This window comes from Haliaeetus leucocephalus, unplaced genomic scaffold, assembly GCF_000737465.1.
Source record: "Haliaeetus leucocephalus isolate CR32 unplaced genomic scaffold, Haliaeetus_leucocephalus-4.0 Scaffold262, whole genome shotgun sequence".
NCBI lineage: Eukaryota > Metazoa > Chordata > Aves > Accipitriformes > Accipitridae > Haliaeetus > Haliaeetus leucocephalus.
The window spans coordinates 5,752,606-5,767,313 of NW_010972698.1; the positions used below are offsets into that span (position 1 = coordinate 5,752,606).

At 43.4% G+C, this 14,708-nt stretch overlaps 1 protein-coding gene across 2 annotated transcripts in view; it reads left to right on the forward strand.

Moving 5' to 3' along the window:
• The window catches only part of GRIA3 (glutamate receptor, ionotropic, AMPA 3), a 152,821-nt gene that overhangs the window by 102,746 nt on the left and 35,367 nt on the right, over positions 1–14,708 (forward strand). For both annotated transcript variants that reach the window (XM_010568971.1, XM_010568972.1), the window contains exons 11-12: positions 6,191–6,567; positions 14,014–14,212. In XM_010568971.1, coding sequence (XP_010567273.1) covers positions 6,191–6,567; positions 14,014–14,212 — 576 coding nt within the window. The remainder of the gene's footprint in view (positions 1–6,190; positions 6,568–14,013; positions 14,213–14,708) is intronic.

The window sequence follows — 14,708 nt, forward strand, 5'->3', positions numbered from 1 at the left end:
GATAGACACACTAAAATACTTGCCAATAGAAATTCTCCTTCCTCTGTCTCATATGGCATCAGGGCTGGTTGGAGGGTGTAAGAGCCTGCTGTGCCGTAGGGCCCCCCCAAAGTCAAGGAGAGTCTCAGCTGGCCCTGTTGGACCTTTCCTTGTGGCTTTGCAGTGGGCTGTACAAATGAGCTTAGTTACAGAGAAGGGCTTGCTCTTTGGCAGCGTCGGGATGGCAGCCCTGGAGGCAGGGAGTTCTGGCCGAGCAGATATTCCCAAACTCCTTTGCTTCAGACAGGAGAACCCAGAAGTCTTGTTAGAGAGGAGCTAACAGGGCCTTGTGGTTTGTTAGCAATTTTCAAATGGTGGTAGTAGTAGTAGGAGTAATAATATTAATAATAAAATTTGACATAAAAAGGAAATTTATTTGATTTTTCATAAATCAAAAAATGTCAGTTCAGGCTGAAGAAAAACTTCATTTTCCTCTTTCACTCTGATGGTGTCAAAATAAGACTATTCTTCCTACTAGAAAAAAACCTACCAACTCAAGCACTATTATTTTTAAAACTAAGAGAAATTTCTAAAGCGTAGTGGAAACTTCTGACAGAATAAAAATAGCATATAGGCAAAGCTTTTTTGCTGGACATTTTAGAAGAGGGAAGTAGCTCAATCATTCTGTCTGGGAGACTGAATCACTATTTAAATCTAACCAGCAAAGCAAACCAGCAAGGCAAGTGCTGTCCTCCAGTGATCCACCCGCTAACAACTGTGCCCTCCGCTCGCTCGGGCTGATGAGCAGCAGCATCTCCCACTGCGCACACCCCGCCAGGCTGCTGCTCGGGGCTTTGTACCCACCAGCTGCTGAGCACTAGACAATCGTCTTTTCTCTTCTGTAGGGTAAGCCTCTTTCTGTAGGCTTCTATTTCTTCTTTCCCTTTTAAAGCAGGCTGCTGTTCTTCCTTCACTGTTCAGCCAGGGAAAGCCTTCCCTCCCCGGGCCTGATGCTTTTCACGTCGCTGAAGCTAATTGACAGGAGGTTTTACACAGTTCTTAATTGTAACTACAAATGCTTTGGGAGTGGGAAGAGCAGCCAGACCTTACAGCCTTTAAAACTCTCCTCAGGTAAAAAAAAGGTCTTTATAAAAACCTTGCGATATGTAAAATGGCGTAAAGGAACGAAGCAGGGATGTAAAGGACAGGCGGTGCCCCGAACGTGGGCAGCCTCTGCAGTCTGTCAGAGCAAGACCACCTACACATCTCCCTGCCTTTAGCCAACTAACCAGCCTCGCGTGGCAGTGGTCTCGCTGGCTCTCCCAGCGGCAGAAGAAAGACTACAGGTGGCATATACAGCCTTTGAATCGTAGCGGAGAGGAAGACCGACTCGATTCCTAATTCTCCTCAAAACGTCCTCTGCTCTCTTAGTCTGTGGCAGAGCCTGACTGTGCCGTGAGCCGGAGCGGCTCACCCTTCGCCCCTCTGCCCCGGTTTCTACAGGAGGGAAGCCCAGGTTCAGGTGCCCAAAGGCAGCCGTGCGATGCCGCTGCCCTGCGCCTCGGGCAGACCCTCATCCTGCACACGCACGGACAGATGCTGGGTCCCTGCCCAGGCAGGCGCTGAGCCGCGGTGGCACCGGACCGCAGCCCCGGCACGGAGCCGCGCCGACGTGGTCCCAGACTTCAGCTGACCTGCCTCCGAGCACAGACGGAGGAAGCACGCGTATGTCCGCGACTCAAAAAGCAGATGGACCCTTAATTTCTCCATCTGCGTACAGTGCTCGTGCCTCAGAAGGAACCGTGGCCACCCACATAAAGCACGCGTGGACCTAACGTCGACAAACTACGGCAGACAGGGCCAACTGCAGTTTTAACACCTGAATACCTTTTTACACCGCTCAGCTAATACACATTAAGACTTCAGTGCAGCACGTTGCTGGTCAGATATCAGCTGTTGTTTTTAAGTAAGTGTGAGCTAATGTGTTAAAAACACATTGCCCCCATGACCTGGCCTCTCAACACACCCTGACATCCTTGGGTATACTGGGCTCTCTTTACAAGGTAGCTTTTGCCAGCAGATACCGCAGGTGATGCGTTGCTTTGACACCCTTTTCTGATACCTGGAAGCCTCAAACCGCACTGAGAAGTCCGCGGTCTCTCCTGATGCCGCTGTGTACCTGCATTCGGCACTTCTGGGGTGCCCGGAGGTTTGGCTCCCAATGGACATCGGGCAGTGTCCCTCTGCTTCGGTCTGCACGTACGCTGAGTGCTGGCTGGCTTCCCGTCACACAAAGGTCTTGCAAAGTGACCGTAGCCCAGACCCACTTCTTGAGAAGCGACACACTGGCAAAGAAACTGTTCGTTTCTGCAAGCACGAATGACCAGAAGCACGTACAGTAGCCGGTATCTCGTGCTGTCTCTGGCGCATGGCTTTGAAGTCAGGAAGACTCATCTTTAGGTCTGTAAGCAAAAGAATTCAATCCCTCCTTTTGGATTATAGAGGTGGAACATCTTATCATTTGTCTTTCTCCATGCAGAGGGATATTTCCATTTGCTATTTTTTTTCTCCCTCGCCTTAAGAGTCTCGAGGTTTGCAGCCCCCGGGGGTCAGCTTTGAACAGAGTGGGTAGTGCCTCTGTGCTGCATGTCCTCTCTAAATCCATCCCTCCCACACTAGTAGGCAAAGACAGAACAAGCCTCAGAGGAATCCATGACATTTCTCGCCCGGCTCAAATGCAGTGAAGATGATGTTTGAAACGCCATTAGTCATGAGTGATTAGCAAAGCTTAGTTGTTGAGGTACTTAAATCCCCCTCCAGTTCTGCACTGGGAAGGGCATGTTTGTGGTTGTGGTTGTGTTCTTTTTAATCGAGCTCAATTTTTATGGGTTCTGTTTATCTGCAGCCATAACAGGGAGGGAAGTTCACAACTGTGCCGCAATTATTAATGATCCTTTAGGGCGCTTAGAGCTCTCCTTAAGCTCTCCATTTCAAATACTATATCTCTAAATAAATAAGCAAGGAGCCGCCTGGTTTTTAACCTCTCTAGTGCAACTGCTGTTGAGGGAAGTGGTGGGGAGCCAGGCTCGGGTGCTGGGTTGTAGCTGGTCCACTCTCAGTGCCCTGGTTGTTGATGGTTTCCCGAGACCCTGTGTCTGAACCCATGCTTGTTCTCTCTGCAGAAAACAATTGCTGCCATGTTCATTTAAGACATGAGGGTGTTTTCTTGGTGTTTCCAATATATTGAACACCTATCAAAAATGGTAGGAAAGCAGGAAGACAGAAATGTTTCAGAAAAATAAATATTTGTATCCCTTGTAATATTAAAATCCAATTTTAAACCATTTAGAAAGAAATACTTACTGTCTGATATGAATGAGGACGTGGTAACAATCAGGCCTTTAAAAACTGATTTGTCTGTGCTTCAGCACAGCATCAGCTTCATCCCCCCAAAGACCCCACAGGAATATCCTGCAAGAACTCAGCTGCTCATGAAGGAGATACAGACTTTATTGCACGCTGCATCAGCACTTAGGAAGAGCTCCACCGTGTCTACTTTGGCAATTAAAATATTACTTTGGGAGAATTAAATTTCTCCAAGTCCAGGAAAAAGCTACAGACACTAAATGCTCTTATAGCTGAACCAGCCTTTTCCTGCCTTGACGAGCTGCTCCAAGGCTGGCTGCGCCTGTGCAGAAGTGCCAGGCAGTAAGGCACCTGCCTCCCACCTAAGCTTCACTTCCCGTGGAGTCATTGCGAAGTCTCTGCAGGAGTCCTGATCTGTTAAGCTTGCTCTAATAAGGATTAATTTGTAAGTACCTCGTTAGTTCAACACGAAATACAGTAGCCATGGTCAAAGTGCTTAGTCTTCCAGCCAGCCGTGGACTCTTGACTACCTTTAAAACTGATGCTCTGTGTGCATCTCATAATTAATGACTGCAGGCATCTAATATTTAACAGTAGCTCAACAAGCAGCAGCTACAAGACAAATAATACATGTTTGGGGAGAATTCATCAGTGAACAAGTTCCAGCATCACTCAGTCCCTTTACCACACTCTACCCGTGTCCCCCCCAAGTCTCTCTATTACTTAGGTGATGAACACATTCATCTGCAAAGCCAGCAAACACCCAGGCATCCAAAGGCTGACAGCCTTTTCAGTTCTTGTATTCAAGCCACGTTAAGCTAGATTTTTGCAGTAAGCGACCACAAATCAGGTGAGGGTTTTCTCCCCGAGGAAGGCTGTCACTCAAGGGGAAAGGCAGTGTCCTAGCACGCATGAATGTCTAAAGGGACTGTGAGAGGGTACACCAAGGACCAGAATTTCCGAATGGCTTCCTTAGGCGCACAGGCATGGTTTATTTGATTATTCCAAGCAGTGAACTTGTAGTTGCACGTGCCGGTACAAACTGTTGAGAGATATTCCTGAGTGGCTGGAGCAAATTGAGAGGTCGTGTGTGCAGATGGGTACTTCACGGAGGGAGGCTTGCTGTGGGAAGGGCTGTAGAGGGCCAGTCCTCAGTCCAACAAGTCTGCCATTAGCCTCAGTCTTAAAATGCTGAGAAGGTGCCTTGGGGATGGCTGCACAGTGCCACTGGGGCACCAGCTGGCACAGAGCGTGGGATGCTGAGATTAACCTTATGAGAAGCCTTCACCATTTCTGCTTATTAAACTTAAAAAAAAAAAATACCCAAACCAGCCATCTAGGAGGAGGAACAAATCAGATATTGATGAGTCATGTACATCACCATCAGATTTACATAAAGGCATATTCAGTTATTTCATGGCACAGATTTTAATCGCTTCTTATTTCCTATTAGCTTTCATTCAAACTTCTACTTAATCAGGTTTTATTTTTCCACCAGAAAGAGATACATACTTGCTAGTGGGAAACAAAAATCTGATTTAAAAGGTGCACAGTGGTTTAGGTACTGGTAAGTTAAACTTTCCCTAAGAATCATTTTTTCTTTCTGAAATTCTTAACTACCAATGAAGGGCCATCTTTAAAAGTATCAATAACACAAATAGTTAGAGTGTTCAAAATAGAAGACTACAAAAAAAGTGTATGTAGGTATGCAGACTCTCATAACAACAATTTTTAAATGAAAAGGGCTTTTTTTAACATTCTAGTCCCCTCCATTGCAAATGCTGACACCTGCTTGAGTACTTGGCTTAATCAAGGTTAGGTTATCTAAACATAATGACTTGAATCTTTCTGGCATAGAAATACAGATACAATTAAATATGATGAAAATCTATTCTGGAATGTTATTTTTGATCAGGTGGCTAAGTAATTTTTTTACTTCACATTCTTACCCTCCAGTAGAATCCAACAAGGATGTATTGACTGAAGGGAAGGGTACTGGTTCAGGGTATACCAGCATGCTGGTGAATGACAGATGCAATGACATGAGATTGTGCTTCCAGATGACACAGCCCCCGAGCATGGTCTCTGTTATAAATCTGTAGAGCTAAGTTCTGTAAAACAGGATGGCATACATTATACTGAAAAATGCTACTTTGCATTCTTCTCAGATAACCCAGGCTATTTACTTCTCAGGGACTCACAAATCTGTATTGTTGTTCTGCAGTGACGACAGAAAGGATGGGCTGTCTGATTCCTATCACCCCACTATTTTACCATCTTCTATCCCTTATTGCAATGAGGTTTCGAAGGAGTATATGAGTGGTAGTGCGCAAATGCAGCTGAAATTCAGTGTCTGATTACTTCTTAGGTTCCTTTTAAAGATCCTGGACTAATCAGTAAGGGAAGTAAGGGAAGAAAACTTGCTGAAAGAATGGAAAAGAGAAAATTAAGATATGACAAACATATAATTTGCCCAAAGTCTTCAAGACAGATGGATGGATACAGACCATTACTAGAAAATGACATCGTTTTAGTTGCCATCTCACTGTCCAGTTTGCTTAGTGTTTATTTATCCATTTTAACTTAATAGAAACATAAATACATGGTGGTACATATCTGCCTCTGTCGCGAGGCTCTTGTACAGATTTGATTGTCATTTTTCTTGTTAATGATTTTCTATCAATATCACGTAGTCCTTAACTTCAGTGACTGCAAAATAGGCTGCAAAGAAAATGTTTCCTACTCACTCTTGTAATTTATCATCTGATTCATTAGCCTGAGACTCTAGATTGTGATTATATTGCAACTGTTTTGTAACTAACTTGGGTTTGTTTTCCCTTTTCAGAGAGCAGATATAGCTGTTGCCCCCCTCACCATAACATTGGTGCGAGAAGAAGTCATAGACTTTTCCAAACCCTTTATGAGCTTGGGCATCTCCATCATGATCAAGAAGCCTCAGAAATCTAAACCGGGCGTATTCTCTTTCCTGGATCCTTTGGCTTATGAAATTTGGATGTGTATAGTCTTTGCTTACATTGGCGTCAGCGTAGTTCTTTTCCTAGTCAGCAGATTCAGCCCTTACGAATGGCACTTGGAAGACAGCAGTGAAGAACCACGTGACCCTCAGAATCCTCCCGACCCTCCAAATGAGTTTGGAATATTTAACAGCCTTTGGTTTTCCCTGGGTGCCTTTATGCAGCAAGGATGCGATATTTCTCCAAGGTTTGTTCCATATCACTCCATCACCTTTTTGCATTTTATGGTCATTTTCTGATGCCATGGTGCATATATGTTACTTTTTCAAATTTCTTTTTAATTCCAAATTTTTTATTTTGACATTCCATTCAATGCTAAGCATCATCATCAAGCCCCCATGCTTGCTAACATTCACCTCCAGAGTGAGTGGCATTGCCTTATAATACCATTTATGCATTTCTGCCAAACTTATATACACCATGTTGAGGCTGTAAAATGCATAGGGTTTTCTGTTTTCAGCAATGCTTGGAGGGCTACCGTGTTTTTGCTGCATATCTCATTTTACGGTCATCTCCTTGGTGCATAGAACATACTCTGCTTTGCAAAATTAAGAATTGTTTATTTTAAAATGTCACATGCAACAGCACTTTAAAACACCTTCACTCCCGTCATGGCTTCTGCTGGTCTTTTTACTTTCTTTTGTGCCTCATTTCTCTTCGTTTTGTTCTTCTTGAACCATCCTTTCAGCTATTACTAATTTGCTTACCACCGTCTTTCATATGTTCAGGCCTCCATATGTGCCCCTCTAACAGTTATTACGTACTACCCTGTATGTGTATTGTTATTTCAATCCAGTCTAATCTGTTGTCCCTGTGTTCATAGTCAATATGGTCTAATAAGCATTGCCAGTTTCCATAAAGATTTTTCTTATTCATGAAGACAGTCGTTCTGAATAAGGCTGTAGTAAAACATGTTTGATATTAGTTCCAATTTAAGAGCGAGCACTGGTATTAACTATTGTAGAATTATTTTCCTTTTTTAAAGAAGCATTTTGAAAACCAGATGAGAATAGTGAAGTTCTCTCTAACTGAATACTGCATACCACAAATGTTTTTTGAATAATATATATAATGTTTCTACATTTACACTGGTAAAATACTTTGGTGATGTGCCTGTGATAAGCAGTAAAATTATCTACTTTCTTAGTGATGGAGCACTAGTTATATTTTGTACGACAATATTTTAGTAACTAGTTTACAGCTATTTTAATTATTAAAAATACCTGCTTAGTACAAACAGGATGCAGTTTTTCCCTTTAACAAGGCTGATAATTAAAGCAAGAGAGACAGGTCTTTTCTAACTAAGCACTTACATTCGAAATACACCTTGTCAATCTCCCTATTTGTGTACCTTTTTCAGTACCTAAATCATTGAAAAGTTACCAGGTTTTTCCGGTCTACATAGTGGTAGGGATCTTGAGGAGCCTCACTGAAGCAAGCGACAAAACTTCTATGAAGTGTCATGGAAAGGATCATGATTTTACCTGTTATAATGTAATAATGATCCTTTAAGTTCACAGTCATTCCACATTCAAATACCCTAATGATCGCAGCGAAATCCAGGACTTTCAGAGATACTGACGTATGCCTGTTGGTATCTGATGCGAGCCATGCCTAAGTTTTAAAAGTTCTGATAGCAGCAGTTAGATTTCATACTTATTGACAGATGCACATATGTCCGATGTAAAACGCACACATTTTTGCCTGGATATCACCATGCGTTAGTTTTTCACAGTTACGAGTGTTTGGGTGTGCTGCCTCGCTGTATAGGTATAGCTGTTAGCCTTCTCCTCCTGTTTATACACTGTGTCTCTGCTTTATGCCTAAATTCTGTATTGCAACTTTGCCTCTCTGCTTGCTGTTAAAGGTGATGAGTAGTTATAACATTTAAATTGCTGTTGACCATGTGTGTGCCCAATATAAAGGACCGGGAAATAAGCACTGGGACATCACATGGAAAGCTGCAGGCATTGCACTGTTTCCACTAGGTCTGTTTATTGACAGTTAAATAGAAGTGCATAGGATTTTTGTTAAGCTCTCATGTGACTCTCTGACATGTTCAGCCATTTACCTTATATAATGAGTAGAACATACTCTATTTTTTTTTTCAATACTACCATGATAAGTGGCCTTGGAAATACCTACCACAAAAAAAAAGACAGAAGTAAACCTATTTATTTTATCTGTCCATCAGAAGCTATTAGCTCAGTATTAATACATGGCCCTCATTTGAAGATGTTGTCCAGTTACTTTGTTACCTTTCATGATGACAGATTCCAGGCAGTTACATGCATTGTTACTGAAAAAAAGAGAAATTTAATACCTTGGTTTAAATTCCAGAAACACTGTTCCTTTGACCAATATGTTGATTTAAGTTAATTAAATGTCAAATTTCTTTTCCGTAGAAGGGACTATTCCCAAGTATTCCATTCTTAATCCGTATCTTTGTAAGGTTACGCCATTCACAGTACATTGACTATATGAATGTTTCATACTATTTTATTGCCATTAAAAGGGGCTTCATTCTTCCATTGTGAGTTTTGTCTGAATAAATTTCTTATATGAGAGCGTACAGCACTTGTAGAGGGATGCCGACAAGCAGTCTGGAGAGATCACTTTTGTACATGCTGATAAAGGCTCTTTCAGCTGCCTTTGTGTGGAACAGCTGTGACATCTAATGACTAGTTAGATCTATCCTCGGTGAGTATGCTGTGTGGATATTCCAGAGGATATATCCCTATACTCTCCTCTCTGTATTTAATAGGAGTCGTCTAAATGGAATCAGATAGCAGCCAAAGGATGGGGGTTAGTGCATCCCTTGATGGAATCAACATTTGTTCCAGCAGTTTTGTTCTGCTATCAAAGGCTGCTGTGTTTTTGGCATAGTGAGCTAAAGCATTGAAAATTCACTTTTGATGGATCAAAAGTAGATTATTAAACTTGCTTTAATGTACGATGTGTACAGAAAATGGAATCAGGAGAAAACATAGTCAAATTTGTAACACTGTTCTGAGCGAAAGTATCTTTGAAATCTCTATGAGAGCATGTATTTTCATTTTGCTCTTTATTCACGTGGAACAAAGAGGCTAGATTAATTAATTGCTCATGGAAAAAGACAGGGGGTTCATTAAAAATTATCTCATGAGGTTGGTCATTTAAGAGGGTGTATTTCTAGATCCCTATTTTCACAGCAGAAGACTCAAGAGACTCCTATTAAAGGCCATGGGAATGACTTTGTGGGACTTTCAAAACAGCAGTGAGAGCTAGATCCTTCTGAAACTCCCACTGCCAGTTCCTATGATGGAAGCATCTCAAGTCAGCACTTCGGATGCTATTTTTTATTGTGTTCTGCCGCAGTAGCGGAGGCGAGGGCTGCCTGAGACCGGCAGGAGAGGCAGAGGGCTGGCTGGGCAAGGGAGCGAGGGACGGAGCTCGCAGCTTAGTGGGTACCAGGGAACGCGTGCTCAGAGTGTGAAGGACTTCTAGACAAGGAGAGTCTGCCCCGAAGTTGTTCAGGGCTATTGGTCAATATAACAGCCATCTTGTAGCGATCGGAAGAGCCCAATTAAAAATTGAGTAGTGTGAGAAGCTTATTATTTCTGTGTACTACAGGAAATCAAATATGTTTTATGGCCATGATTAGAAAAAAAAAATCAAGCTATTTTGATAGATAAATGAGGTTTTGTTTGAATGTATTATTCTTCTGGAAACTGAATGTGAATTTGAATATTTATTTTGTTTTTCTCTTGTTACTAATTTGCTCTCATTTGACTCCATGCTTCCTTTTAAATTTCCTCTCAAGGTATGCACTCTTCCTGTTTACTTCCTTTTGAAAACACCGTCTGACCTTGTTTTGATAATTGAGTTATAATTCTGTTATTCCAGGTCTTTGTTGCTCCTCTCATTTGTTAACACGCTAATTCACTTTAAAATAATGTCACGCAAAGTATCTATTGAGGTAATTTGGAAAACGACATGTTGGGATAAAGCATTAGTTGTTTCTTTTTAAATTACAACACTGCGTACTTGGACAGGTATGTCTTCATCAGAAAAAGCGGTGCTGGTGTTAAAAGCCGTGATTGATTTTTCTATAATTATTATCTGAGTAATGGACAAACATTTCTGTGGTTCACAGTACAAACCATACAAGTATTCTCTTACTACCAGCCCGGTGTTTATGTACTAACCCTTTTTCTCCCACACCCCTCTACACCAGCTCCTGCAGTGGGTATAAGGAGTCTCCGTATCAGCAGATGGACTGGGGGGAACTGGGGTCCTCTGGACAAGGAGGCTGCCAGGCCATGCTTGTCTATGTTCTTGTTCTTTGACTCTCTCTGTCTGTCTTTCTTTCCTTCAGTGTCAGCTTTGTGGTTTGTTTTGTTTTTCTTTGCCCCATCCCGTGCTACCACCAATTACAGCAGCTACGTCAGCCCAGACTGCTCCGTAGTAGCAGCTGTCGAATCTTCCTTTTTGTGCTCATTGGAAGACTCTGGGAGAAACAACTCGGTAGTGACACCCAGTTTTCTTTCAAATGACCTCAACTCTTCTGCAAACAGCTCTGGTCCTCATCTAGCAAGATCCCTCTCTTGCACGTAGGACCCTCAGGGAAGTGCCGCCTTCGTCAAGAGATCCAGCCATGCCCACCTTCCCCTGCCTCTCAGCTGTTCTCCATTTTTTGTCCTGTATCTGTCTGACTTGGTTCGTGCAGGTCGCAAGATCTCTGTGTGTAATATGCTGTATGAGCATGCAGCTCGACACAGACTTTTTATTGTTACAGCAGTGTGAACTTGAGGTTTCACTGGTTTGGAAAATGCTTGTCTTCTGCGCATCTTCATCCCAGCAACCCATCTGTCCTGCTAACAGAAGGGGCAGCTACCAATGCAAGTAAGACATTTCCCGTGGGAAACTGTAGGGAGAATGAACACATGCTACTTTGTTCCCAATAGTTCCATTGAATTTATCTAAACACCCTGGCAGGTCTTTTTTTCATCTTCCCATTTCCAGAGCTACTGTAAAGCAAGAGGGCCATGGGAACCTGGAAACCCCAGATAAAACTAGTCTTGCTGTGTGCAAGTGGGTGTTTCATGTGCTGTACCCGCTGGCCAGACTTCTGCTCAGTCTGGCTCCGAAACTGTCCACCTCGCTGCAGGGAGAAGGAATTCAACTCCAGGTCTTCTCTGAAGATGGAAAGTATGTAGTGAAGGAATGAACAAAAGGGAGATGAATTTCACCTGACATAGCCATCTAAAAGCAATAGGCTGTGTTTCAGTCAGGCATCTCGGTTCTCTTCAAAGTCACGAGACAGATGGGCACCTTCAGACTTACCCCACACAACAGCAAGTGAGATAAATCTCTTTCTGAGGGTGTCTGTCTCCTCTCTTTCTCCGCTGGCTCCAAAGGGACCCTTACACGAGTTCAGCAGGCACTGCTTTGCAGTTGGCTAAAATTACATCAGCCCATGTAAGAGGCTGATTCGGTGTGTAGGGTATTGGGTTTTACGAAGTAGCTAGAGGCAAGACCCTAACTGGTAAGAGAGCTGGCCAGAAAGGACTTCAGCCATCTGTAAAATCCCAAGATACTCACTTGATACCTACAAAGAATGTAGAGCGAGGTAGAGAGATTCCTTGACTTACTACATTATTCTGGATTTATATTTCTGCAACTTACCTTTGCAGCTACTCGGTAGCCTTCTGTTAGCCAGCACAGCTGTGGCAGAGCCCAGGTTGAAACTTGGAAGCCTTTTATCCTCTTGGGAGTCCCTCAGGAAAGGCAGGGAAGCCTCCTCTGCCTGTCGGTGATCCGGCGGCTGTGTGCCTGCCCTGGGGAAGCGCTCGCAGGCCGGAGCGATGGCGATGTCTCTCAGTTCACACCTCCAAAGTCATTGCTTCCTGATGGACAAAGAGGCGATGCTTCACTCCTCAGGCTTTCCTAAGCTTTGTAAGCGCCTGAACCGCCTTGCACGTTGGTACGGACTTGATGCAGCAGTCCCTGGGATGCTAACCCTGGGGCAAGTGGTGCGTGCTGTCATCCACAGAAACCAGCCTGCATCTCCCCTCTCGGTGGGAGCTGCTGCTTCGGTTTCTTGGGCAGAGGAGAGTGGAGAATAGCAGTGCTTCACCTCTTGGTTTGTTTCTCCACGTTCCTCTAACCTATTCCAGGTTGCTCTCTGTTTTTATTGTGTTGGTGATTTTTTTTCTTTGGTGTGTTCTTTAATGTTGGATGGATATTTTTTTTCTTTCTTTTTTTTTCATAATAATTTAATGGGATTTTTTTAATGGCTCAGGCAATCTCAGGCTCTGGCCAAGACTAGGCGGTTTACCAGCTAACCCCCCTGTGTGGGTGGGGTGGGGAGACATCACAAGACTTTTGCTTTTTTCCTGTCTCCATCTGTTGGTAGGACAACTTGTACCCACTGTCTGGGGATGGCACTGAGGGTCTTGGAGGAAACTAAAATAAACAGGTAAGAGTTTTCTTGCTTTATATTTCTTCCCTGCACACAAACGGAGGACTACAGCACCCAGGTTCCACGGATTTCATGTATCTGGGATTGATTCTTCCTCCACTGGTATCAGCAGAGTTAAGGGAAAACATATGAAATAGGTTTTTCTCAGCTCCTGAAATGATTCCTGGTCAACATGCTGTGTTTGAAGAATGAGCACTGTACATGGCGGTGGAATTCCCCACCCAGCTGAGCGGCGTGACACTGGCATCCTTCAGCCGCGAACAAATATTTTGAGCCTGATGTTCAGTTGCTTCGAAGCATCAAGAGCTCTTACTGACAGGATCTAGACCTCCTGACCACTAGGCATTTTGTAATTACATGTTTACAAATAGGCTTTTTTTTAGTCCTTATGGTATCCTTTTAAAAAAACAAAAAGCAAAAAACACAGCAAAACAGAACGTAATTAAATTCTTTTCTGCTTCCTTCTCTGTTGCTCTGGTGGTTATAAAGCAGGAATATGCTTGACTTGGAACAGTGCAACATGCAAATTTTAATTTACATAAAACATAAACCAGCCTCTCTCCTCACTTTAATATGCAGATTCAGTCTGTAGTTCCTGCTAGGTTGTGATGAGAGAAGGATACTGGATCATTTTTGGTTTATTCCTTTGCGTGTTTGCCCAGATTCCTTTTTGCAGTTTGCTACATCTTACATTTTGAGAGTCAATGCAGTAAGGGGTACATTGGTGTCCTCCAAGCTGGGCAGCCCCCAAAAAGACACAGTACTGGCATATCGCTGCAGGCAGATCCAGCCTCAGCCAAAGGCTGGGCAAGCAGAGAACACCAAAGCCTTCTGGCAAAAGACTTCTCCAGCAAAGGGTCTGTGGAAGTCAGGAGACGTTGTTCCTCTCCAAGCCTCCGGTGGGGTTGGCTCAGGTGGATTATTTCTTTATCAACTGTCCTGGGTTTCACTGAAGGACTGCAGAGAGAGTTTAACTAGGTAAGACCAGGCGCAGACTGAGTTTGCTCTCCAGAGGAAGGCTGTCAGGAGCTGGCTCACAGTCCGCCTGTTCACAGATACCTGGAGGATCTGGACAAAAGGGTTGTGCATGTGAATTTCTCTTCATTGAAGAAAAAAAAAAAAATCAAGGAATAACTTCAAAGCAATTTGATGATGTGTGTTTTTCCATAGATCTCTCTCAGGGCGAATTGTCGGAGGAGTCTGGTGGTTCTTCACTCTCATCATTATCTCTTCCTACACTGCTAATCTTGCTGCCTTCCTTACGGTGGAAAGGATGGTTTCTCCCATAGAGAGTGCAGAGGACCTGGCTAAACAAACCGAAATAGCCTATGGCACTTTGGATTCAGGCTCAACCAAAGAATTCTTTAGAGTAAGTCTGTTAAATCTCCATTAGCGCTTTTCTAATCTGTAAGTGCCTAATACACGGTTTTCAGTCATTTGTTTTTACCCAACTGTAATAGCTGTTCTGGTGAAAGCAGCTTTGTGCAATCAGGACAGGCCTGAGTGCAGATTTTAATATCAAAAGGCATTTTATCAAAAATGGGTGGGTTTGCTCAACCTGAAACATCTCAAGATGGAAAACCTGACCTCTGCTATCACAGAAAGGGGGTTTTTAACACCAGTTTCAGAACCTCGGTCTGATGAGCAATAATGCGGTCGTTAGCACAGTATTTAGCAAAGAAAACTCGTGGAGGAGTGATGCTCTTGACCTACTTGCTCCCTTTGCCCAGCTGGCAGCCGTTAGTGCCATCCGACATCGGTGTTCACTTGCCAGAATGAGAAGGGGGATGGGAAGCATGTGTTGCCATTCGTTTCTATATGGTGCATTGATCGCTGCAACTGTTGGTGCTGTATCTTCGTGGCTC